General features: G+C 39.5%; 3 protein-coding genes across 16 annotated transcripts in view; 2 read left to right on the top strand and 1 right to left on the bottom strand.

Annotated features, from left to right (window-relative positions):
* Window positions 1-4,882, top strand: part of LOC140126362 (serotransferrin-like) — a 43,234-nt gene extending 38,352 nt beyond the window's left edge. For all 4 annotated transcript variants that reach the window (XM_072145772.1, XM_072145764.1, XM_072145780.1 and 1 more), the window contains 3 exons: window positions 102-286; window positions 819-1,008; window positions 3,086-4,882. In XM_072145772.1, the coding sequence (XP_072001873.1) occupies window positions 102-286; window positions 819-1,008; window positions 3,086-3,135 (425 nt within the window). In that variant the 3' untranslated portion in view covers window positions 3,136-4,882. The remainder of the gene's footprint in view (window positions 1-101; window positions 287-818; window positions 1,009-3,085) is intronic.
* A 2,242-nt stretch (window positions 4,883-7,124) lies between these two features.
* Window positions 7,125-24,356, bottom strand: PRR14L (proline rich 14 like). 5 transcript variants are annotated; one of them, XM_072145647.1, is made up of 9 exons: window positions 24,249-24,356; window positions 20,178-20,600; window positions 19,241-19,319; window positions 12,992-16,880; window positions 12,665-12,733; window positions 12,095-12,575; window positions 10,097-10,206; window positions 9,529-9,600; window positions 7,125-8,349 (listed from the first exon to the last, which is right to left on the bottom strand). In XM_072145647.1, the coding sequence occupies exons 2-9, from the start codon at window positions 20,553-20,555 to the stop codon at window positions 8,058-8,060; spliced, it is 5,370 nt and encodes a 1,789-aa protein (XP_072001748.1). In that variant the 5' UTR covers window positions 20,556-20,600; window positions 24,249-24,356; the 3' UTR covers window positions 7,125-8,057. The 5 variants fall into 5 exon arrangements, with proteins under 5 accessions (XP_072001748.1, XP_072001733.1, XP_072001764.1 ...); XM_072145632.1 differs by having other exon boundaries at window positions 24,164-24,294; XM_072145663.1 differs by having other exon boundaries at window positions 7,125-8,346; window positions 24,164-24,294.
* The window catches only part of DEPDC5 (DEP domain containing 5, GATOR1 subcomplex subunit), a 43,057-nt gene continuing 42,921 nt past the window's right edge, over window positions 24,237-24,372 (top strand). For all 7 annotated transcript variants that reach the window (XM_072145745.1, XM_072145713.1, XM_072145702.1 and 4 more), the window contains exon 1: window positions 24,237-24,369. The gene's annotated coding sequence lies outside the window, so the exon portion shown is untranslated. The remainder of the gene's footprint in view (window positions 24,370-24,372) is intronic.

Below are 24,372 nucleotides of genomic sequence, written 5' to 3'. Positions count from 1 at the left end.
TTTTTGCACTGCAGGTGTCAAGGGCTTTTACATCTTTAGCAAAAAATTAAGTCCCTGGTGACAGGTTCCCTTTAATGATTCTATTTTATGCCTTTTCACAGATCTGGGGAGCTCTGGTTGGGCTCACGGTTTAGACCCCTCCGACTTTGTACTTTTGTGTCCGGATGGTGAAAAAGTTGCACTTACAGAATGGAAGCAGTGTAACCTGGGAGCGATCCCACCAAGTGTAGTGATGACACGGCCTGTGATCACCGCTAAGATATACGAGTTCTTGATGAAATCCCAGGTTAGTTTAAAATGAAGAAAAGATGAGGAGGAGTAAGGAAACTTACTAAAGCTTTATTAGGATAAGAGAGAGGCAGATCATGCTGTTTTATACAAAACCGCCAGCAGTCAAACAGGGTTTAGCAACCCAAGTGCAACCCAACATTCTGAGTTCAGTTCAGCAGTTCTATGTAAATCCCGCAGATACAAGGAGCAGATTTGTCAGAGCAAACTTTCTCATGTACCTTCTCCTTCTTCTGCCCTAAGAGCTATTAGTCCTCTTGCTATTCTTACTCAAAGCTTGGAAACAAAGGTCTTAAATAATTTACACTTCTGTGTGCTGACATTAGACTGATCGCAAGAGTGTTGGCTCCTGCAGGAACTGCTATTGTAGGTTCTACCACATTTGACATGAAGAATAGTGCACCATGCAGTAACTGAGCCTGCACTTCATCAATGTAATTCTTCTGCCCCTATAAAAGAACATATGTGAAGAAATGTAGAAATGTACTCTCTGCCTTGTTGACGGATTTTACCAAACTTCTTATTCTTAGGAATACTTGAGATCCAGCGAGGACTCAACTTTTCAGCTCTTTAAATCTGTGCACAAATATGGAGAGGGTGACCTGTTGTTTAAAGATTCAACTTCTTGTCTCCTCCCAACTGGGCATTATGGACTTCAAGATATACTAGGAGACAGCTTCATGCAGCTTGCAGACTCTGTGTTTGAATGTACACATGCAGGTACTTACCTTACATCTATCTTTGTGGATCTGTTGTCTATAAAAAGATTTACGGCTATGAGGGCTATAAAAACAATAAACCTCTTATAGTAACCTCCCTGCGTTCCCCATATCACCTGTCACTGACAGTCTCTCTTTGTATAGAGGGGCCGGAGGTGCCATTCCACCCTAAGCCGTGCGCCTGCTACAGCAGGCAGTAGCAGGCCATGGGTGCATGAGAGTGTGGAGAGCGATGCCTATGAAAGGGTTCATTGTTTTTACATACACACAGATACACTCAGCCATTTATCATTTTCTTTTTTATTCTCGGAAAACCTCTTTACATTTTTTTGGTTGCGTAAAACTTTCTTGCTAACTTTCCAATCTTTATCTTCTATGACATTTGCTCTCCTGGTCAGACGGAAGAACCTCATACTCATTAATGTCATACTCAGAAGGTTTAGCTGATATACATTTAATGGGTAGAGACAGCTAAAAGTTATCCATTTTACAACCATTCATACAGACAGAGTTCAATAAGAGTTGTCAGTATTTTATACAGTTAATTCTGCAGTATGAAAGTGTTATACAATAAGAAAACTCTGTTGTTAATGTATAGAAGCAAATAGTATTGAAAGGAAATCTACATGGGGTTTTTTAACTTTATTAACCATTAAACTGTTTCTAAAAAAAATTTAATAGGGTGGATAACTTATAAAATTAACTTTTTACTTTATTTAAATTAAGCACAGGTGCTTTGCGGGGCATCAGCAGAGCCCCTCCAGGTTCTGGGACTCTGGCTCTTACAAGCCCGCACGAAACACTGGTAACTTGCCTCTCTGTTCCCTATGCACATCTATTCCTTCCCACTGTCAACATAAATTTCACCTGGACAGAAAATGATACTAACTGCTGCTACGAGATTTCTGGCACAGAGGGAGAGGAAGGAAGCTCCAATGGAGCAGCGAGGTGGTTAAAGACACTTTGGGGATGTGTAAGAGACAGAGCCCTGGAGAATCTCTGGCAAAGCCCCGCTAAGCCCTTGTGATTTGTTTAAATTATGTTCAAAGCTCATTTTAAAACTTAAGAACAAGCAGTACAGTGTCACTCTAGGACAGTGATGGCGAACCTTTTTGAGACCGAGTGCCCAAACTACAAACAAACCCATTTATTTAAATAGAAAGTGCCAACGTGGCAATTTAAGTAGTAACATGTTACTACCGGTACCTGTTTTGTCACGGTTTTTCATTTTATTGGCGTCCTAAAGGACACCAATGCAGTTGAAATAAAGAGGAGAAATTCTGATTATTCTTCCAGGGTACCTTGTAGATAAAGAATTGCGGTGCATATAGCAGGAGTTCCAATAATAACGCAGCCTTGTCTGTACCACCTTGCTCCTCCTGTAGTCCTGGGCAGCTAACTATGTGTAGCTTTAAAATAGCCCTGATCACAGCACTTCCTGGGTGGCCGGGGACTGCAGGAGGAAGCTTTAAGTCCTGTCTGGAAACTCTGTGCAGGGGTGATGGCCTGGGTGCCCACAGAGATTGCTCCGAGTGCCATAGGTTCGCCACCACTGCTCTAGGAGAACCACTTTTTTCCATCCCTGCACTCATTTCCTGACTGTAGAATACATACAAGAAGTGCAGAGAGTAAGAAACACTCACCTTCTTGCAGCCTAGCATCCTGTCTATCACTGTTATCAGGCACCATCATGAAGAGCATCGATGTACCATCTCTGCCTGCTGGGAGGAAAGTGTGGTTAATTCTTCGCACTATCTCCTTCTATGAAACCTAAGAGATCACAGTACACAGCAATGTGGTTTCAACGTCATCTCTATCATTAGAACTATAACTTAGTTGCTGATATCGGATCCTGTGTGTTATAATCCCATCAGGAAGAGAGAGACCGTGCTTTGGTTAGTTGCAGGACAATATCCGATTCTGAGGTTGTCACAATGACATAACAAGATTAGTCCCAGGAATTTCCAGATAGAAAACAAGTAAACATGATAATACTCACTAACTGTATTAATGAAATGGGAGAAAATCATTTATAATATTTATATAGTCAACTCAGTGTATTTATTAATTTTTTTTAGGCATTTTAGATTTCTGCACTTCAGATATCTGCGCGGGAAAGAAGAAATAGCTGTTATCCCAAGAACACAAAAGATTGGGCATCTTTATTGTAAACACTTAAATAGTGGGTAGATATTTGGGATTTTTATGGTTATTATGACACCATTGTTTATGGGCGCATTATCAGTTATGTCAATATAACTTTCCGTATAAGTAAAGGAAATGTCAACCTCCAAATGTTACAGGAAACTAACAGAAAAGACCACTATGACTTTAAAATTATAGTTTTTCCATATAGATTTACAAATACATTTCTTTATTATAATAGAACGTGGTTTGAACTTGTGAAGTTACTTTTCGGGGTATTTGTTCCTAGCATGACTACACATTTGGCATAAGCCATACTTTTTTCTCCATTTTGATAATTCCCATGTGCTTGTGATCAAATCGCTAAATGCAAATTGTGTTACTCACTTAAGGAAAACAAAGCTCAGCTTCTATTAATTTACAAATAAGTACATAATTTTAACCTATATTTAGGCGGGCACTTACTAGAAATTGATAAGACAAAATAAGAAAAAATGTGAAAGAACAGCTCACCGTAGGAAGACCCCAGGTAATAATAGACGGCTTTGTGCACGGACTCCAAAGTCTAGACCGGATCCTAGTCAGCTATTCAGCTTGTAGTGGCATATCACAAAAAGGAAGGGAAACAGGTGGAGTCCAGCTCAGGTAAACAAAGTATTAAATCTGTTAAAAGTTTATCTTTAACTCATCTTCTTAAACAAATATGTATACATCATGGAAAACATAGGACATGGAGACACAAAACACTGGAGACAAAAAAACACAGGCTGCGGTGACGCGTTTCGGACTACGCCATACTAATCCTTAAACGTACCTCAATCGTGGACTCCACCTGTTTGCCTTTTTGTGAAAATGCCATTACTAGAAATTGATGCTTCTGTTGATTGACCTGAAATAAAACTCCTTACCAAACAACTTGCATTATACTAAATTTGGTTAAATGCAATATAAATATATTCAGATGAGTAGTAAAATACAATGTAATAAATTTGACATAATTTTAAGAAAATTTGGCAGCACAATACAAAGGGGATAGGATCAGGTAGAAATTTCAAAAGAACATGCCAACATCTACTCTTGCTCAGTCCAGGGAAACCCATCTTTGCTGAAAGGCTGCCCAAATAGTCTTTGTCGAGTTCCTCAGTTGAATAATTCTAACTATTCCAAAGCAAGTTTGTTTTCTTTTTTTAATCTTGTTTTATTTTCATAACTGTATGTATGTGTCGTATTGTTTTATAACCTTTTTTTAAAGCTTACAAGTGTATATTTTATGTTTGCATAGTACTTTTTGTATATTAAATTTTAAAACTTAAGAAGTCTCTGCTTGTAGTCTTAGAGAATCTAACCTTCTGAAGAGATTTACTTACCAAGTTTGTTATGGAGAAGCAAATTTAGTTATGTTGTGTGTGATTTAGCAGTGTGAGTTGCCAGTGCAAATAAGATGCCTAGGACCTTCTTAGTATAAGTAGGTGTACCCCGTGACTGAACTGGAGGGGGGGGGGTTTAATCTCAATAGGTAACAAAGTAGCAAACTTCATTTGTTCAGTTATTTGCAATGTGAAACTGCTAGGATATTATTGAGTCACATATAGCTTTAATAATGCTCAAGAGAGTAATGCAAAATAATGTTTTTTTCCAAAGTTGGTCATCATGAACTGGGGTGGGGGAACGTAATTGAACATAGATTCCTCCTTTATGCATAAAACAAAAACAACATAAGATGCATGCAGCCTGGCCTCACTATAGCAAGAATTGAACTTTAATGCCATTTGCGGATCAATTTAAAAAAAAAAAACGTTTTCTCTTTTTTTTAAATATTGAGATATATATATATATATATATACGCACATACAAAGTAATTCTAATAAAGAAAAAAAGAAAAAGTGTGACTGCCTAAACAAAAATCAAAACACACACTCAATCTACATCTCCCGACCTAGGGCACAATGCGCACATGACTTGTGTGCAATTTTTGAGCATTTCCAAGTATGGCCCATATTTGGTCTTACAAGAGTGCCTTTAGTGTTGCCTTTTATTACATGTAAATTTAACACGGTTAACATTTAAAAAAAAAAAAATAAAAAAAAAATAAAAAACCAAACTATTTCAATGGCCTAATTTGCCATATAACAATCACTATATTACAAAATCAAATTTCTGTATATAAAATTATAAACCTGTTGGCTTTAAAGTGCGGGGTTTAACAGCGTACACTTTCACATATAGATTGTGAGCCCTCATGAGTAAGGGTCCTTTACCCATTAGCTCCCGACTACTGTAATTTTTCTTGTCTTGTGTAATGTGATGTATGTGAACCCCTTATTGATTGGACCGCAGTAGGATCCATACACATGAATATGTTATTCATTGATCCGCATGGAGGCTTTAGAAAACCCAAAGCCGGTTCTATTCTAACTTTTGTTTGTGCCCATGCCGACCGATAGAAGTCTAGGGGAACGTGAACCATACAGATTGCACACATGCGTCATCCGTGTGCTGTCCGCAGATCAGATGCCGTTTAAGACAAATATTTGACCCTTGAAGGGGTTGGGGTAGGCTAGTGATATTATTAGCATTTTTTTTGCACAGAAAAATGGATGATATACAGATGACATGTGGACAGCTTTTGCAGACATACGGCTCAGAAACAGATTACACCCATGCAAAAGAAAAAACAAACAAAAAAAAGCTCAGATCACTTTGTGGCTTAAGAACAGCAGGTGGTGTTATATTAAGGAACTAGGTGATCCACCTTGAATAAACACACACTTGGGCTTATTTACTAAGGGTCCGCGGATCAAATTTCCATCTGGTTTTCCAACATTTTCGGGGATCATCCTGCTGGAAAAACTATTTAGAATGGGATTTTAGCGCACACGATCAGATTTTGGCGCAATCCCACCGGCTTTTTAATGCAACAGAAATCGGGGGGTAAGGGTGGACATTCCGTTGGACGATCCTACCGATTTGGACAAACCGTGGGATTTAACGTAAAAATAGTGTCGCATCCAATGCACTTACATACATCGGGTGGAAGATGGGGAACTCAGAAGGACCTCATCAGGCAAGCAACACATTCAGGAAATCGGGCGCACAGTCTTATTGAATCATGGCACAGTGCATTGTCGTCGGACAATGCACTTTCGGGAACTCCTCTGGACCGGGTAAGTAAATGTAACCCACTGAGTTTCACAAAAAGATGTCAATGAGAATTTATAGCCCCTAGTGAATGGTTTTGCTTTGCTGGAATTGCTACTATTTATTTTTTAGTTGCGATAAAGGGATCTTACACTACAGCTATGCAGTAACTTGAGGCACTTGGGGCTCTTCCACCTTGTTATTGTAGCCAGCACGATTGTCTTCAGAAACATACTACAATATTTGTTGGAATTGACCGAATAGGCTAGCCTTGACTTCCCACGTACGAGTGTATCACCCAATGGTTCACTAGTTCTTCCGTAGAGCAGTCAGTAGCTATCAGCAACTGCATTTAAGGGAAACAGAATTTGGCGATTCCCTCTTTGTTTGCTGCTTGATTTATCAAAACCCTTGACCTCCATAATAAGAGAATGTGTTTTGCACTGTCAGTCTAACATTTTCATTCATTTTAATATTTGAAACAAAGACTGGACTATTGGGCAACACAGGACTTTAAAGTTCAGTGACAAAATGTATCTGAAGGGCAGAGCAGAATATGTAGTGACCACAAACAACCTTCTTTAGCCTTTTTATCTCAGTGGACGCTATAACAACTGTATATTACACTCGCTTTAGAACGCCTCCTTAGAGGGTACATACTTTTTCATTGAGCGAAATAGATGCCTTACCAATCTGGTTCTGAAATCTGGATGAAGTATTTCCAAAGTGTGAATTAAATAACAGTTTTCTGAATAAACACATTTTGTTTGAGAGAAATTGGTGTTTATTTTATAGTTTTTATAACTTAAAAACCAAAAAAAAAAACAAAACAAAACAACAACACAAAAAACACTTATCTGCAATTCACAGAAACATAGGGTCCAAGTAAGACAGCAAGAGCATTTTCTGCTGCTTATCACTACCACACAGAGGTTGAGAAATACCATTAACCCTTAAAAGAGCAGTCAGCAACATTAGCACACAAGTCATTATCAATGTTGCAAAAAACTTTAGTGCGTATGTAAATTATTGTAGGAGCCTGAATACTCTACTAGGGCCATAGTTACAATGCTGCATATGACATGCAGCCAAATAATCAGAATAAAACAAAAAAAAAAAAATTTTGCAGAGCTATATTTAAAGCAAATGATGTAAGATTAAAGCCTAACGCTTCAAAGACAACTTCACAAAGCTTTCTTCACAGTATCTTGCAAGGCACAAGAATTTTTATGAATAAGACGTTATTTTGTTTAATGGAAAATAAATTAAAAAAAAAAAAAATCTGGAATCATGGGGCAAAAATAATTAGCATTGAACAAAGTGTTAAAAACACTGCAACATATGTGTTGTATATTACATAAGAGGAAGCACAAACCTGCATCAAGCAACGGCTCAATAACCTGATTACAACTTGAAAATGCTAAAATCAGCCTTTTTCTGCGTTAAAACTATGAATATAATAGATTTATAAATATAGACAATATTTTTAAGTGCATTAATGCTATTCTTCACTTTCCAGTGCAGGGATAGATGGCTTTAAAAGGACCATCTGGAAACTGGGATAGATCTATGTCCCAAGAGAAACATGCAGGTCCCTTAACTTAAAGCTCATATCTCTGCATCATGTGCTACTTTGGTGAGGCCATAAAAATCAGACCATAATATGTAAAGGAAAAAAAATAAAAAATCTCCAGATCAGGGCTGACAAGTGACTTAAATTACCAGTAGCTGAACTAAACATTTATAAAACAAGCTGAGCAGTCCATATCAGCATGGAATTTCAGATGCTGCAGAACTTCTTTCCATGGCTTCCTCCTCCAACAGACAGTTTTCAAGGTCCATGAGTTTCTGTATGAGAAGTGCATCAAGTTGTACCCCCTCCATAGCAGCTTTCCTCCCGCGCTTGCAGCTGGTCATTACTTTCACTCGGCCTTTTGGTCGCTTGAGTCTTGGAACGGTGCAGTCTCTAAATTCTAGGATACGTTTCCTCTTTTGCTGGGAGACAGATATTAAGACCCCATTCTTCTCTTTGGGCTCTTCAAATATTGTTTCAAGGCTACTGTACAAAAAAGATCCAAGAATAAGTACACAAATGTAAGAATTAATACAAGAACTATACAAACACGGCCCCAAATTCCCTTCAACTTATGACCAGGTTATTACTATGTAATGTCTCATTTTGTTGTAACTTAAAGGGGTTTTCCCATCTCAGCATTTTTTGTATAATCAAAAGTTATACAATTTTCAAGTTTAATTTCTGTATTAATTCCTCTTGATTTTCCAGATCTCTGCTTGCTGTCATTTTATTGAAAGCTTCATTGTTTACTTCCTGTGGACAGAAATCAGACCATGGTCACACAGGTGCACAGCTCGTTATAACACACGGCTCTTATTACTCTAATACTAACGAGCCGTGCACCTGTGTGACCATGGTCAGACATCTGTCCACTGGAAGTAAACAATGAAGCTTTCTATAGAAAGACAGCAAGCAGAGATCTAGAAAACTGTGAGGAATTGATACAGAAAGTATATTGGATAATGTATAATTTTTCATCATGCAAACAATAACATTAGTTTGACGAAATGGGAATACCCCTTTAATGTAAAACCTTACGTTATAGGAAATTTACCACTTTACAAAAGTGATCCTACACATATTCCCCTTTTTCTCCTCTTCATCTTGATCCCAGCACTGGTCTTCAATATTGACATGCCGAGATCACCTAGCAAAAAAGGGTTATAAAAAGCAGCCCGGAGCATCTATGCCCGGCCCTCTGGGCTGCTAATTATTTGCGCCTTTTAAACCTCTCTCCCATGCTGGCGAGAGGCGAATTCACAAAACCTGCTAGATAGTTGCTTCCATCTCCCATGTTGGAGTGGAGTGTGACTGCATGCAGGGGGCGTGAATAATTAGCACCGGAGATATAATCCTCACACAGCTTGTTAAAACTCCTTTTCTAAGAGATCCCGGTGTGTCAAGATTAGGGAAGACAAGCGCCCAGATCAAGAGGAAGATTAGTAGTTGAGTATATGAAGGTGTTTATTACTTTTGTAAAAAGTAACTTTCACTTTGGATTTCCTTAAAATGTAAAAAAAAATTTAAAAAATGGATTTAAAAAAAAAAAAAAAAAAAACTACCCTAAATGTATAAAGATACTTTGGGGACACACAGAATGACACCCAAACCTTCTCCAGAGGGCGAGAAAGCATTTTGACAACACCCACTGAGATTACATACCGAGCTGGCGGTGGAGACTTGTAATTCTTGTTGGTGTATATATCCTCCAAACTGAACTCTTTCTTGTTAACTCTACAACATGGAGAAAAAAAAAAGAAAAAATATTGAATGAAAACCTATAATGAATATTCAGACATGAAAACAAAAAACAAAAAATGATAAAAACATAGTACTAGCACTCTATCTAATTTCTCTCTATTGGAATAAAGGTAGGAAGGAGAGGTGCACCTTAAGATTTGTATACCATAGATGTGATTTAGCAGTGCAACAATGCTCATTGTGGGAATAACAATGCTCAGCATTTTCCAGTACTCTCATAGATACCGAATGGAGAGGCAGGGCGCGTACAAAACCTACACTCCATCAATTAGTTGGAACGGGATCCCCATTGTAATTATGGGTGGGGCCCCAGAAGACAGATCCTCACCAATCACATTGCAGCGATATGCTGTGGATATGCAATGACTTGCAAAAACTCCATTAAAGCAAGACCAATTAAAATTTTTTTAAAACAAAAGCATTTTTTTAGCTTGAAATATACAGCATTTAATTCTATTTGACATCATACCTTTTTGGTTTTGGGAGACCCATTGGAGTCAAATTTGGATCTGGTTTGGGTATAGTTTTTCTGATTTTAATTTGAGAAACTCGTTGAGGCCTTCTTTCAAATGATCCTTTCTGTAAAAAAAGTAAATAAATAAAAACGAATTAAAATTGTCTTTTGAAAACTTAAGCAGTTACAGTCGGGGAGGGAGGGGTGGAGTTCTGTGGACTGTCCAAAAGATTTTTGATTTGCAGTCCATGCATTTCACATCTGAGCTTTTCAAAACGTATGTATTGTGTATATGCAAAACACCGGATGCTGGTTATTGATCAAATGTGTTATACTGGAAACGCAGATACGATAGGCCCCACCCCTAGGCATTTGCATTTGGTTTTTTTAAACACAATACAAACGCCACATGTCAACGCACCCACACAGGGCTTTCCTAAGAATTACTCAGGGGGGCTCAGAGCAGAAAATGTAGTGAAAATCTACTGCAGAATTGCTTCCAAGTTACTACAAATGGTCTGTAAGTAAACTGGAGACAATAGTTCAGGTCTGGGAACATGACTTCTGTGTATTACCCGGACCAATCATTTCTCATCATACCTGTATCCTACTCTTAAAGCTATGAGCTACCTGCGAGGTTTAATACATGGAAGAAGTAAAATGGGCTGAGTTTCTTTGGAGGATGCTCTCCTATAAGGCCATGTGTGACTAGAGCATTTACTTCATTATTGATACAACCCACAGGTATCAGAAGCTGGGTTGAGCCACATATCATCGCTTAAGCAGATGAAGGGATTGCTTCCATATTTAATCGATGGCCTATACAATTGGTCTACTTTGACAAGTGAACTTCAATGCATTTAGATGGAAGTTTATTTTCTTATCCTGAGTAAATTTAAGAATCTTGTCTTTGTGGTAATAACCCTTTATGACCTGTAACGTATTAGTACATCACAAGTCCATCAAAGTTGTATCGAGAGGACTCGCTAGCCTCTACATACAACCTTAATTAACTTGTAATTTTAGAAGGAAGGAGGCCATGGATAAATAGAAGATTACAAAAGTTACGGTCATGATTTTTCTCTTGTTTAATTTAAAATCAGTTCTAGGGGAAAAAGGGGGAGATTTTAATTTTTAATTACTTTTTAAAAGAAACTTATACTGTATTTGCAGACCTGGCATTGCCAGCACCGATCATGGGTGTTTGCTGAACTATTCAGCGAACACCCGGTGTGTATGAAGAGCTCTCAGCTTCTTAAGGACATAAGTTAAGGTTCCATTTTCTTAAAATAAAGACCGATTAATCATGCCAAAAGTCTCATAATTTACCAGAAGATTTTATAACTGTAAAACATTGCCATGTGTAGTTTTTATATATTTTCAAAGTGTACCTTTTAGGAAACAATACTGCACACAGTAGTTTTCCACATCTTTGAAATGAGAGGTAGACACAGACAAAATTGCTGTCAGGAGAGCGTTAAGCATGTTCCTTATTGATGACCTGCCATTTTTCGCTTATCACATAATGACTAAAATTTGCTCAACTCTGCTTGAAGGGATTGTATTTCAAAACGATAATGGGTTCTGATGAGACGCAATTATAACAACCACTGGTGGCTGTTTAGACTTAACTGAGTTTTGGTCTAAATGTACAACCATGCTTTGCGGGAGCTGGAAACTGGGGGAAGTTACAAGCCAGGTGGAGATGGGAAAGTGAACGCTCATCCTCCCTCCAAACAACATAGAACAGCCATTATAAAACTGGTAGGAAGCCACTGCAGAGGAAATGTCTGCCTGGCACAGCTTCTCCCAGCAAATTCAGCAGTGTTGTGCTTTGCAAAACAAAAAAAATGGGAATTGACATTCACCAGATCTCTGCGCCCCCTTCAAAAATCTGATTGGAAGTGATGCAAAGCGAGACCGCTTCTATTCTTATATTAAATAGCCCCAGGACAGGCCACCAATTTACAACCATGGAACATTCCCATAAATTAACTTTTATTTTTTAATTACCTCATTTCCCTGATCCTTGTTCTGACTTTCTGTGCAAGAAACAATTATTTCTTTCCTCTGTTCAATGTGATGGGCCTGGCCTTTAGGGCAAAGAGTATCCACAGAAGCATTTTCTTTAATGGACACATCACACCGAGAGTCTAAAATAATTGTAGGATCTTTTTGTAAAGAGAAGTTAATTACAGGTTTTGAGTCTTTTTTCAGAGCAGACACACACAGTGGACGTTCTAGAATATTCTGCTGAGGAGAGGAATGATGTGATATGAGTTTCTCTTTTACTATAAAGATAGTATGCTTATGGTCATCTTCAGGTTTGATAGGATGGCTTGTGAATTCCACATCTTTCTTGGACTGGGAAGGCAACCAAACCAGAGGCTTTGGATCATCTGCATGTTGAATGGACAAAGAAAATGGAAGTCTAAAATCCTCTTGATCACAAATCCATGATTTCAACATATGGTTCAAGTTCTGAACTGGTAGACTGCAAAATAAACAAACATACATAAATACAGTGCTATAATAAAATTAATAGGACATAGACATAAGAGGTAACAATAAACCTTCACCAACCTGTTAGTATTTAATTGAGGAACAGTGTTCAGAGGCAGTTGAGGAACATAAACCAATTTCTTTGGACTTCTACATACATTTCCAGAAAACAAAAAAGGAAAAAATTAAGGAGGAGGAACATGAGAAAAATGTTAAAGACACATCTACCAAAAATGTGATATTACACCCTTTGTGCAAAATTTTTTTTAAAAAAAGCTTGACAAACTAGGAAGCCAAAGGGTGATGGTCAACGTTGCCCAAGATAAACTTTTTAAAACCGTCGACATAAGTGTAGCTTAAAAGTTATACACATATGAACCCAAATGAGAAATAAGCAGATGTAGTTACCTGATCCTGTTGCTGTTCTGGGTTGGTAGCCAAACACTGCAGTTTGGATGAGTGTTGGCACAATCAGAAGATAAGGCAGATAAGCCGTGTTGACTCCAAGTAGAAAGAATACGACCCAGAGAAAATGCTAATGAGGAAAATTGGTCAGTACTTCTAGAAAGCTGTGGTGATCCCTTAAGTCCATGTGCAAACTGTGTCACAGAAAGTTTTTGGATGGTAGGAATTCGGCTTCCCAGATTCCTTCTTCTAGTCCATAATCTGTAACACCCAGGAGATGATAGTGCAAGTACAGTGTGTAGGCCAAGCATGGAGCATCCAGACTTCCCGAAAGATCTCCACATATGGCTCGACTCTGAACTCGATGTGACAGCCCTAAACTGTGGGCTCCACTGTGTGAGGAGGTGAACACCGTCAGTGTCTGTGGGCACACGTGAGGAAAGGAAAAGCGATAACGTCCATTCTGAAAGTTCTGACGAAGTAGCAGAAGGCTGAGTACTTCCTAAAATAAAGTCTGGCGGATTAAATTTTAGAAAGTCTGACAAGCAGTTAGGATCCAAGTTTACATGGAAAGAGACAGGGAAAGTTAGATTATCACTAGCCTTTAAGGAAAGAGCATCACCTAGACTGCTAAAGAAAGTTTTAGGGTAAAGAGTCATAGACTGAGAAACATGCCGGTCTCTGATGGGCATAAGGCACACATTTTCTTGCCAAATTTGCCATGGCTGGGAGTTCATTCTCATATTGACACATGAAAAGACAGTCAGTAGTTTCCTTGCCTGAATCTTCACACCACGAAAGGGAATGACTTTCATGTCGCTGGAGAAAGGGGTTGATTTGGATGGAGCAGTCAATCTATTAGCAATTCTGGATAATTTGTTAAGAGTCCTCTGATCTTGGGTGCATTTCAGTAAAGATGTGCGTTTTTGGAAACCAGCACCTCTCCTGGTCATGTGGGAAAAATGAGGCTTTGATGTCAGATTAAACTCCACATGTTTTTCTGACGGGGGCCGATATTTAACATTAATATTGTTGCTGTGGATTTTCAAGGCAGAGGAAGTCTTGGCGTTTCTAGTCTCAGTGTTTATTGGCATGCTTTCTTGGGAGGTAAAACGCTTACACTTTCTGTTTGGCTGTCTTTTTGCAAAGATGTTAGTGTCCAATAAAGAGCGGCTGCTGATGGCACCTGGAGGGTCCTTTCTTTTAGGAGCTTGTCCAAGCTGGGAGACACGGTCCTCCGAATGGAGAGAAAACTTGTCTACACAGTTCATTTTGCAAGAACGGACAATAATCCCATCAGAAATCTTTGGTCTTTTTGCTTCCTGTGACATATCACAACTAAGGCTTTGAGGTGCAGGTCTCAAATTATAGTTCTTCCCTCTCCCACTTATTCCACCCATCATATGGCAACTCACCGATTGTCTTGGTATCTCTTTTGGTAACTGCTCAGGAATTTTTATTTCTGAATAAAATTTGTTTCTGTGGGACTTGACTTTCATTGTTTTAGTTGTAACAACTGCTTTCAACGGAGGGGTCTTTGGCTCCGAAGTCAAACATTTCTCCATATGCAGCGATAATGGGCGGTCACCTTTACTTAAAGCAAGTGTTTGTGCACTTTGTTTAGAACCAGCTACTTTTTGAGCTGAAATCCGAATACTCTCTACCAAATCTGAAGCTGAAGGCTCTTTAGGCGTCTTTCTATGCCTTTGCTTTAGGGAAAGAGATTTCTTTAGATCATCCATTATCAGCACTGATGGCTCAGCACAGTAAGCATTATGTATCTGAAAGTTGTCTAAAGGGACTTCACTGGGACATTTCACTAGGTTCTTGCCCTCAGCTGTGGATATGGTAGAGGATTGTAAAGAAGTTGGGAATGAAGTAGAACAGTCATGAAGATGCTCATTTGACAAAGACAAACCGGGCATATGTTTTCCCATTTGGAAGGACACATTTGTTTGGTTGCTCTGAAGTCTGTCATCTGCATGTCTAACATGAACCATCTGAGGTAACTTATTAGGAACATTTACATCTATACAAGAGTCACATAAAGAAACAGAATTAATCTGAGAAGGATCTTCCTGCTGGCTCAAGGCAGACATTTGGAGGAGATTCGCTTTAATACTATGGCCCTCAGCATGACCAGACAAGGAATCTGCTGAGATCTCAACATCTTGTGCCAATGTTTGCATTTTGCTGGAAGAATCTGGCTCATTGTTATATCTATCACCACTGCGGCTGTAATTTATGTCTCCTTGTGAATTCTTTGGCATACAGCTTGCCTTTATAGAAATTTCAGATCTAAAGAGGTATCCTTCTGTAACACTGTCTTCTAATCCATCTTTCTTCAATTCTTGGGATTCAATTTTATTGTTGGGCTCTGGCCTGGAGAAAGGAGAATTTACTTCAGGATATGTGAGAAAATTCCAAATATTCATATAAGGTACAAGAGCATATGACGGGGTTTCATCAGTAGAATAGCCTGCTGTTCTAGAAGGCACTTTTAAGTAATGGGAGTCCATTTCTGTGTCTTTAACGGTTGCTAAATCTGATTGCATGGCAGTAGATATAGCCTCATCACAACTGGAGAAATCACAGAGAGCAGCATTAGTAGACTTGAGTTTTGGTTTGGGTAATTCAGAGTCAACCAAGTAGTGACAATGGACAACACTTTGATGCGATGTGGCTGGATTATTTGTTACAGCTTGCACCATGTCACAAAACTCCTTTGCCGGTTTGATAACAAGTTCACCAGTTCCCTCTGATTCTCTTATCTTCATAGTTTGTGGGATGGCGCATTCAGTTTCTTCTGTCTCCACAGACTGACCACGAGTATTTACATCAGGCTTTGTAGTCCTCTCATTTCTGTCAAATTCTTCAGCTGGGGATACAGACGACTTGGATAAATGTTCTTTACTTTCACGTTCCAAATCTCTGCTACAAGAGGCAATAAATGAAGTTTCAATGCGATCAACTGAAACAGAGGTTCTAGTACATGTTGGGTATGAAGGCTTCTCACATGGGTTTGTCAGCTGAATTGGATCTGAACAGTGTCTCAGAGTATTGGCACATCTACATTCATGACAATCAGGTGCGTCAGAACATTCTTCAGTGTCAAGTGCTTTGGCACCACTTGACTTTTCGAAGCAAGGCTGAAGATTTGGTTTGAAAGGGTGATCATTTCCCAAGTTCCCTGCTGATTTTTCACATAACAGCAAACCATCCTTTAAAGTATCAACATTAGTATCTTCAAGTCTTGAGTGAGGAGTCTCTGCAGAATCTGCTGCGGAAGGATATGTGATGGATTTTTCATTACTTTGTCTTTCATCAATGATTTCTTGCTGTATAGACTCAACACTCACAGAGTTCCTGTCAGTTGCCACATTTTCCTTCGTCATATCATTAGCTGTACCTAGTTCTGCTATTTCCGGAGGGCAGGTTTCTGAAGGGACTTCATTTTTGTAGACAAATCCTGGCTTCTTGCAAGTAGAGGTTTTAGAAAAGCTTGTAGGACATCCTGGAAAATCAGCAGTTCTTGGGTTTGATGTACATGGCGAGTGTTCAGCTTCAAGGCACTTTACAGAATAACTGGTGCTATAAACTGTGCATTGGTGACCTGATGGCAGAGAGTACACAGTACATTCGTCATGAAGAGGTCCTTCAGGAGACTTGTCTATTAAGTGGAACTTTGATGCTGCTAAACTGCCCATTTCTGTTATCATTTTGGCAGAATCGGATATTTCCAGGCCTGAGGACTTGTCCCCTTTAGGGTCATTCAGTAGGTTACCTACTTTCTCACTTTGTCCTGATTGTAAAACTGCCCCAGTGCCCATGACTTCCATACCTGCAGTTTTATTATTCATCTTGGCTATAGGATCACTCAAAGTAAGACCATCTGCAAAACAAAAAAACAAAACCGCTTAAAAAGGGGTATTCCCACAAAGACAAGTTTGTTAAATGTACTCAGGACAGTTAAATAACATTCCCCAATTCACTGTTATTAACAAAAATACAGCATTTCACACATAATTCCAACCTGCTCCCACTACTAGATGTATCATAATGTGTCTGCTTAGAGAGTCCCTGCCCACACCCTGGAATTTTGCACTGAGCAGCCTAGGGAGTGATAGGAGCTAAACAGCAATAACCCTGAGTAAATTGTGAAGTAAAGGGTTAAAAATTATATTATTTTAACATCAACCCCTTTAAGTTATGATCACTTGTTTTTTTTTATATAACTCAACTGACTTGTCTCTAACGAGTTCAGCTCCTGCTTCTTTGGTGTGTTGTATTATGTCAGATTGGGCTGCAAGACAGCCCTGCAACACATACAGATCACAGTGACAAATGTTCTAGTACCACCTCAACATATTACAGATAGTCCCCAACTTAAGGACACCCGAGTTACCTCTCTGCCCACTTTGACCTCCGGTGAAGCCCTGACGCTTTACTTTACACAGCAACAATTATTTTATTGCGATATAGAATATATATATATATAAATTGAACTTATATACAAGTTGGAACTGAAGCAGAAACCTAAAGAACCCATCTACTACGTAACACAGGGGACTTTGTCTGCATTATAATCCTGGTGTAAATGACTGTACAAAAAACGCCTGCCGCCTTAACAGAAATTATGATTACCACAACAACCCCACTAATCTGCATAAAGTGCTGCAGCTGGTAAAATATTAAGTGGTCATATAGAAAAACGTGCAAACTTATAGTACTGGGGACTAGAGGGCATCCCCACACTACATGTTGAATAACATTTATACCAGGGGATTACAACTTGAGGCCCCCAGAGCCTCAGGTTGTGGCCCCCATGATTTTTTTTTTACTGCAGCAAGTGACAGCGAGGATGAGGGGACTAGATCTGAAAGGGGGGGGGGGAGCAGTTTTATAGTAGTTATATTCCTGTACATAGGGGGGGCAGTATTATAGTAGTTATATTCCTGTACATAGGGGGGCAGTATTATAGTAGTTATATTCCTGTACATAGGAGGCAGTAATATAGTAGTTATAGTCTTGTACATAGGGGGCAGTATGACAGCATTTGGGTGGCCTTTCAGTTTTCATCTCAGGCAGCAAAAAAGCTATGAATACCTGGCTGGCTGCAGGGCATAGAACTTGGGTCTAGAAAAGCCCCTGTGTGAAGCCAGTTATTCAAAATTATGACCTTTATGAAATTTGTGGTAAATTATGTGAAAATTTATGTTTTCATGCATTTTCCTTTTGAACAATTTGTGTTTGTTACAAAATTGCATGATGGTGGCATAGGCCGTCAACAGTTAATGCATAAAAACCAAATTGTTCATTGTGAACAAAATACTGTAGCTACACTGATGCAGAAACATATCTTGTTCCCCAAACCCAGTGGTTTTGCTCAAAAAATGATAAAATCAGGAACTTTGGAAAGCTGGGTTGCATGCAGGCTGCCTGCATAAACACATTCCACCGAGCTGTCCATACAGGACTAATCTACCTGAACTGGATGACACATACACAGCTGCTGGGCGACAGAGCAGCAATCAATTACTTCTGCCTGTCATGGACAACACAGTGAATACAGCGCTCTCTGGTACAGTGCATACTTAGGGTAAGAGAAGAAGCACTGGAGTGACAGCCTCATCATAATTCTATAATAATTTTTTCAACAAAACCACTCAGTTTAGGGATTAAACAAGATATGTTTCTGCATCTGTGTAGCTACAGCATTCTCAAGGTATAATAAAAATTAAAAAAAAACAGCTGTACATTTTTAACGAATGAAGAATAAAGGAATATAAATTTTACTTTGATGTGCTACGGATTTTCCTTTTTCTGATCACATTCTCAGGGTAGGTTTGGTTCATAATGTATAAAAGCAAAATGGTAGTTTTCCCTAATGAAGGTGCCTAGATCTTTAAACTACTAAATGCAAATATGAAAACAGGGCAAGTGTCTGCTTTCAGAAAATATGTGGTTTGATGGAGTTGAGTAAACTTCTTTATGCTGCAATTTCAGTTTTAGTTGTACACGTAAAAATTTCTCCGTCCATTAATATGCCAAAGGGTATGGCAGGGTTAAACTACATTCTGTCACAGAGGGCAACACAGATGGCATCTGCTGCTTGTTCACAATTTTCACTGACCCATTGATTACAATAGCAAACTTGTTCTGTAAAGCTAATAGATCCAGAGTCTGTGATAAAAAAAAAAATGAACCAAAAAACCCAAGTTTACTCTTCAGTGAGATACAAGCAACCTGTACCTTTCATATGGAGCTCATCTGCAAGTCCATTTGGGATCTCAAGAAAGTCCTCTCTGATCTGCAAACCTGTAGATTCACCCTAGAAATTGGAAAAGGAAAACATCACTGCATATATCAACGCAGAAAGATGTTAGCATTTGAAAAAAACAAAACACAACCTCTACTCTAACAGAACTCTAGAGCTATGGATGTGGCATGTCTGAGCATTTTGTTAAAACACATTTTGCTTTAGAGAAGTTCTTATGGCTTTATTCCAACAATGAGATTCTCATAGAACAGAATGGGGAAAATGGCTTCCATGTCACACATAAGACATGAATAAGAGAGTCTGCAACACACCCAAGGATGGGAGATAAAAAGCTCTACATCTTAAAGGATTTTTCCTCTCCTCCATTAGTTTAAGTTCATTCTTCTATGAGCAATTCAGAAACATTTCCATACACAGAAATCTGCCCCAAGAAACTTTTCAGCTACTAATATAAAGCAGACTATATAGCGCGATGTCTCTCCCAATGCCATTCACATCAGAGGTATACATGTTTGGTCCATGATGTCAATTCTCCTGAGGGCATCTCTTTGGTAAATATGTACAACTCTGAGATTGTATGATTCCTTACATAGTACTAGTGTTAAATACTGCAACTGTCCTGACAAATGTAAGCAGATTTGGGGGTTCTGGGGTGCCTTTCCTCTTAGTCCTCAGGGAATAATGAGTATGTCAGGCTTTACACAACAATTTGCCATAAACAGGTCTGTTTAAATATTGGACTCACAATATGCGGTTAATTCATACTATTGTATCATGCACCATCTTTTGACAATTACATGTTTCTTTTCTACGATTCTGCAGAATCTGCTTCCAAATCCACATGTAAGAAATGCAGATCAACCTTTATTAAGTGAATTAAGGAAGCACACAACATACACTACTACTTACCGACTCTCGCAGCGTCATGCTCTGGGCACAATCACAGATCTCCATCGGTGTCACTTTTTCCACAGCATCCAACATTACAGCAGAGTTTACGATAAACAGCTCATCGGTGCCTTTCGTTATAGCACAAAAGACGGGCTCCGGCTTAGGAATGATTGTGGTATCCTTAAAATCTTTTGTAAGCGTGAAGGGTGCTTCTGCCACATTAACTTGCACTGCTACCTGACCCAAGTTACCTGGATCCAAAATAGGATCTGGGCCAATTCTGAGCTCATGGATGAAGGGGACATGTAGTACAGGCCACGTGTGTGTGACAGTCCTGCTCACAGAGGGTTCAAGAGAGTTAAGAGGTCTGTGCTCCAGGACATCAAGTTCCAGCATTATGAAGTTTGTGGGTCAAGGGTAACTTGCCGACCTGTCCCGTCCCTGGAGAAAAAAAACAAAACAAGTAAAAAACTGAAAATGAATACTTCGTTTTATATCTATTTAAATCATAAAAATGTATTAAAATATACAATGAAGCCGGACAATTGCAGAACATAGCAATTGCACTTACTTTATGATGTAAATACAAAGCTCTATGGGATCTGTTGAGATCACTGCTTAATCTGGAACGTTGGTTCCTGGGCATAGCTTAATTTCTATTCTGAGTGATATCAGAGTAAAGATAGAATAGAATACTTTATTATCCCCATAGGGGAAGTTGCATGCGTCACAACAACATCCGCAGAAAAAAAAACAATTAGGCTGTATTCACACGATCGTGCAAAGTTTGTGGCCGTATATACATCCCCCATAGACAGCAAGGGGCGCACAGAGCGATACAGTGCAGCACATGTGCGGCACCGTACCACTCCGTACACAGGTCCTATTTTTCCCCTGTGTACGGTTGCCTTCTTTACCAGTTTCTTTACACTATGTTGAAGAGATACAAATACAATGAAACATCCTTGTCTGAAATTGGTAGTCTGTTCCTTTTGGAAAAGATTCCTGTTGCTTTTGATAGGTCAAATAAATTAACTTTCTTGAGATTGTGATACCTTTGATTGCCAACTGAAATAAAAGATGTTGTTTAGGAAAAGACATACTGGTTTGGCTATTATGCCAAAAGGCTTCTTCAAAGTCAAGCTTCATGACTAGGGAGCTGCTTTTTAAGGCAACACTGAGGCATCGTTTAATTGTTTTTAATGGGGAAAACAGAACAGCTCCTGCCGGGACTTTCTCATGAGAACAATGGATTTCATATATGGAATTTCAACACGCTGAGCCCTTTTTTACCCTTGGCATACGCTGTATTAGTTTGTTCTATTGATTTTGTGGCCAAATATTAACGTATAATGTGTGGGAAATCCACAATGTAATACATTGCGTAGAGCATTTATGAAAATCGCATGCATATTGTAAAAAAGGCTCATGATCTGCAGCATTTCATTAAATTACTACTGATCCTGGTGCAAGCTGAAAATACCATGGGTGTAAATTCCATAGCCATTATGCTTGGGGTGTAGCCTAAGGGTATGTTCACACTGCAGAAAATACCCAAGGTAACCAATACTGTGTGTTTTTCCTTTTGGACGCCTGGTAATTTTGGGCAGGATAACCAAGTTATTAGTGTGCCTAGGTCACATGATAACCACTAAAAACAATATGTTGTGTGCCTCAATTATTCCTGATAAAATATTAGTGCAAGTATAAATAGTGCATGTAAAACATAACTTAAATCGTTTATAAGATGTGAGTCTTGAAAATATAAAAATTGTGCAATTTGTGGTTGATGGTCACAAAACGCGCCACATGATAATCAGCAAACAACACAAAATAAACAGAACTCCTGATCATCCAAATCTCTCTAGTAATAAGCTCATAATTAAATCGCTTAGTAAGTAATAAAATTACCTCTTATCCTTCCAGTGACTTAAAGAACCAGTCAGGCAAAATAACCCCCCTAAACTAAATATATTTTCATAAGCTGCCATTAGAGAGCATTGCCTCTATCCCTTCATTGTCCCTCTACATGCCTGTAAACCTAAGCAATGAGGTCCTAAAGCTGTATGCAAATGACCTGTGAAATGTCCAATGAGTCATTAGCATATTCAAGCTGTCCACCTTATTCATGAGTGGGAGGTACAGCCACACCCCCAGTGCTTGACTGACAGCTTGTATAATGATGTGAGGCTGTATAATGATGTGAAAGAGATACAACAGCTCCAGGCAGCCATGATATAGCAGAACATGTCAGGTACTTGTGTAGCTGATGTCACATATGGAAGGATGCAGCATGTCAGCTGCTGTTTATTTCCATGTTCCATTTCATACACAGGAGAAGTATGGAGATAAGAAACAAGACAAAAGGAAGATAAAGAAAGAACCAGCTGAAGGGATAGCCGATGACAAGTAGTTGTAACCGCAAATGATCAAAACACCCAGAGACACTGTCCATAATACACCCCATACCCTAAAGCCTTCACATGGGGCCGCAGCCCTAGGAAGCTGCCACCCCATCTAGAACCTATTCCTAGATAAGAGTCCCTGATATGAGCCCATCTATTAAGGGGCTCAAAATGTACAAGATTAGGTCAACAGCTGTGTATATGGCAGTTACTAAAAGGTCACCAGTAAACATCTGGGAAAGTAGCAATGGCGATTCGTCCGTATTTGGCAGCGACTAATGGTGCAGAGGGCCTGGAGTCAGAATAAACCCAACGGTTGGCACATTATGGTCAGTGGACTCACCAGTTATTATCCAATATCTATTAAGGGTCTCAAAATGTAGCAGCATGTACAAGTATGAACAGCTACCTATTTACTACATTAATGCATCAGAAGAGGCGTTTTAGTATTTGTATTCATTACTAAGCTTATTACTAGAGAGATGGGGATGGTCGGGAATTCTTTTTACTTTTTTTACTGTGTTGTTGGCCGATTATCATATGGCACGTTTTGTGACCAACCGTACATTGCACAATGTTTATCTTTTAAAGTCTTATCTACTTTACGATTAAAAGTTAGGTTTTACACTCGCCATTAATACTTACTGGAGTAGAATTCTATTGACGAGGTACATCTGGTGATCACTTTACCCAAGTCCTTATACCATCTAAAATATCAGTGTCCAGAAACTGCCTCACAATTGCATCCATGACACCTGGTAAGATGGTTTTTCTTTTGGGTAGCATAATGGCAGAAGTAGTAAAGGTTTATGGAGTACAACCTAAGGCAGTGGTGGCGAACCTATGGCACTGGTGCCAGAGGCGGCGCTCGGAGCCCTCTCTGTTGGCACCCAGGACAGAATAAAGTTCACCAGACAGAACTACAGAACTCAAAGAATCTGCCTGCAGAATCTTCCTACAATGATAGATGAATTTGCCCTCCTCCTTTCAACTGCTTCGGTGTCCTTGGGAGGCTGAAGAATTGAAGGTTGTCAATGAACGAGGAGAAACACATTACTGCTTAAATTGCTACGCTGGCACTTTGCAATAAATAAGTGGCTTTTGGTTGAAGTTTGGGCACTGAGGCTCTAAAAGGTTCGCCATCACTGACCCAAGGGATGAGTCCAGCACTGGGCCCTGCCTTCATACCAGTGTGCACATTGCCATTTGCTTCCCCAGGTGGATTTATAAACCTATGAGTGACTACGAAGTATGGGCAGCTATAAGAAGGCATAAGGAGGCCATAGTATATGGACCCCTACTATACCGCCATATGCTACAGATGCACAACCAGCCAACCTGGGCTTCCTCCATCACAGAGATAGAAGGTGAAGGGTGGCACCCAGCCATTTTATGTTAAATATACAAACCACAGAGCCACAGCCTGTGAAGAGGGTGAGCAGTGCCAGGATAAGACCCACCACATCTGGGACAGCACCACGGCTGCTTCTCCTGTCACTTATTTACAGCACAGGCGCCACAAGTGCAGCCATGACAGCCCTGAGCACTTCCCAGCTGTCTGACAATGTCTGCCCTCCCCCCGGTGTGTGCGCTGCATACCCGGCTCTCACTCCTCCCATCCTGCCTCTCACTTTCTCAGCCGCTCCATGGATCCGTCAGAATCTCCTCCCGAACGAGCAATTACCTCACTTCCTGTCAGCGTCCAGTGCCGTCACTTCCGGCAGCGCGTCACGTGAGAGCTTTAAAGCGCTCCCGGGGCTTCCGCTGGTGTAGCCGTGTATCCTCCCCGAGCAGGAGAGCGGCAGGTA

This window comes from Engystomops pustulosus, chromosome 1, assembly GCF_040894005.1.
Source record: "Engystomops pustulosus chromosome 1, aEngPut4.maternal, whole genome shotgun sequence".
Lineage (NCBI taxonomy): Eukaryota > Metazoa > Chordata > Amphibia > Anura > Leptodactylidae > Engystomops > Engystomops pustulosus.
The sequence above is the reverse complement of the archived record's forward strand: the minus strand, read 5'-3'. Positions and strand labels throughout refer to the sequence as shown.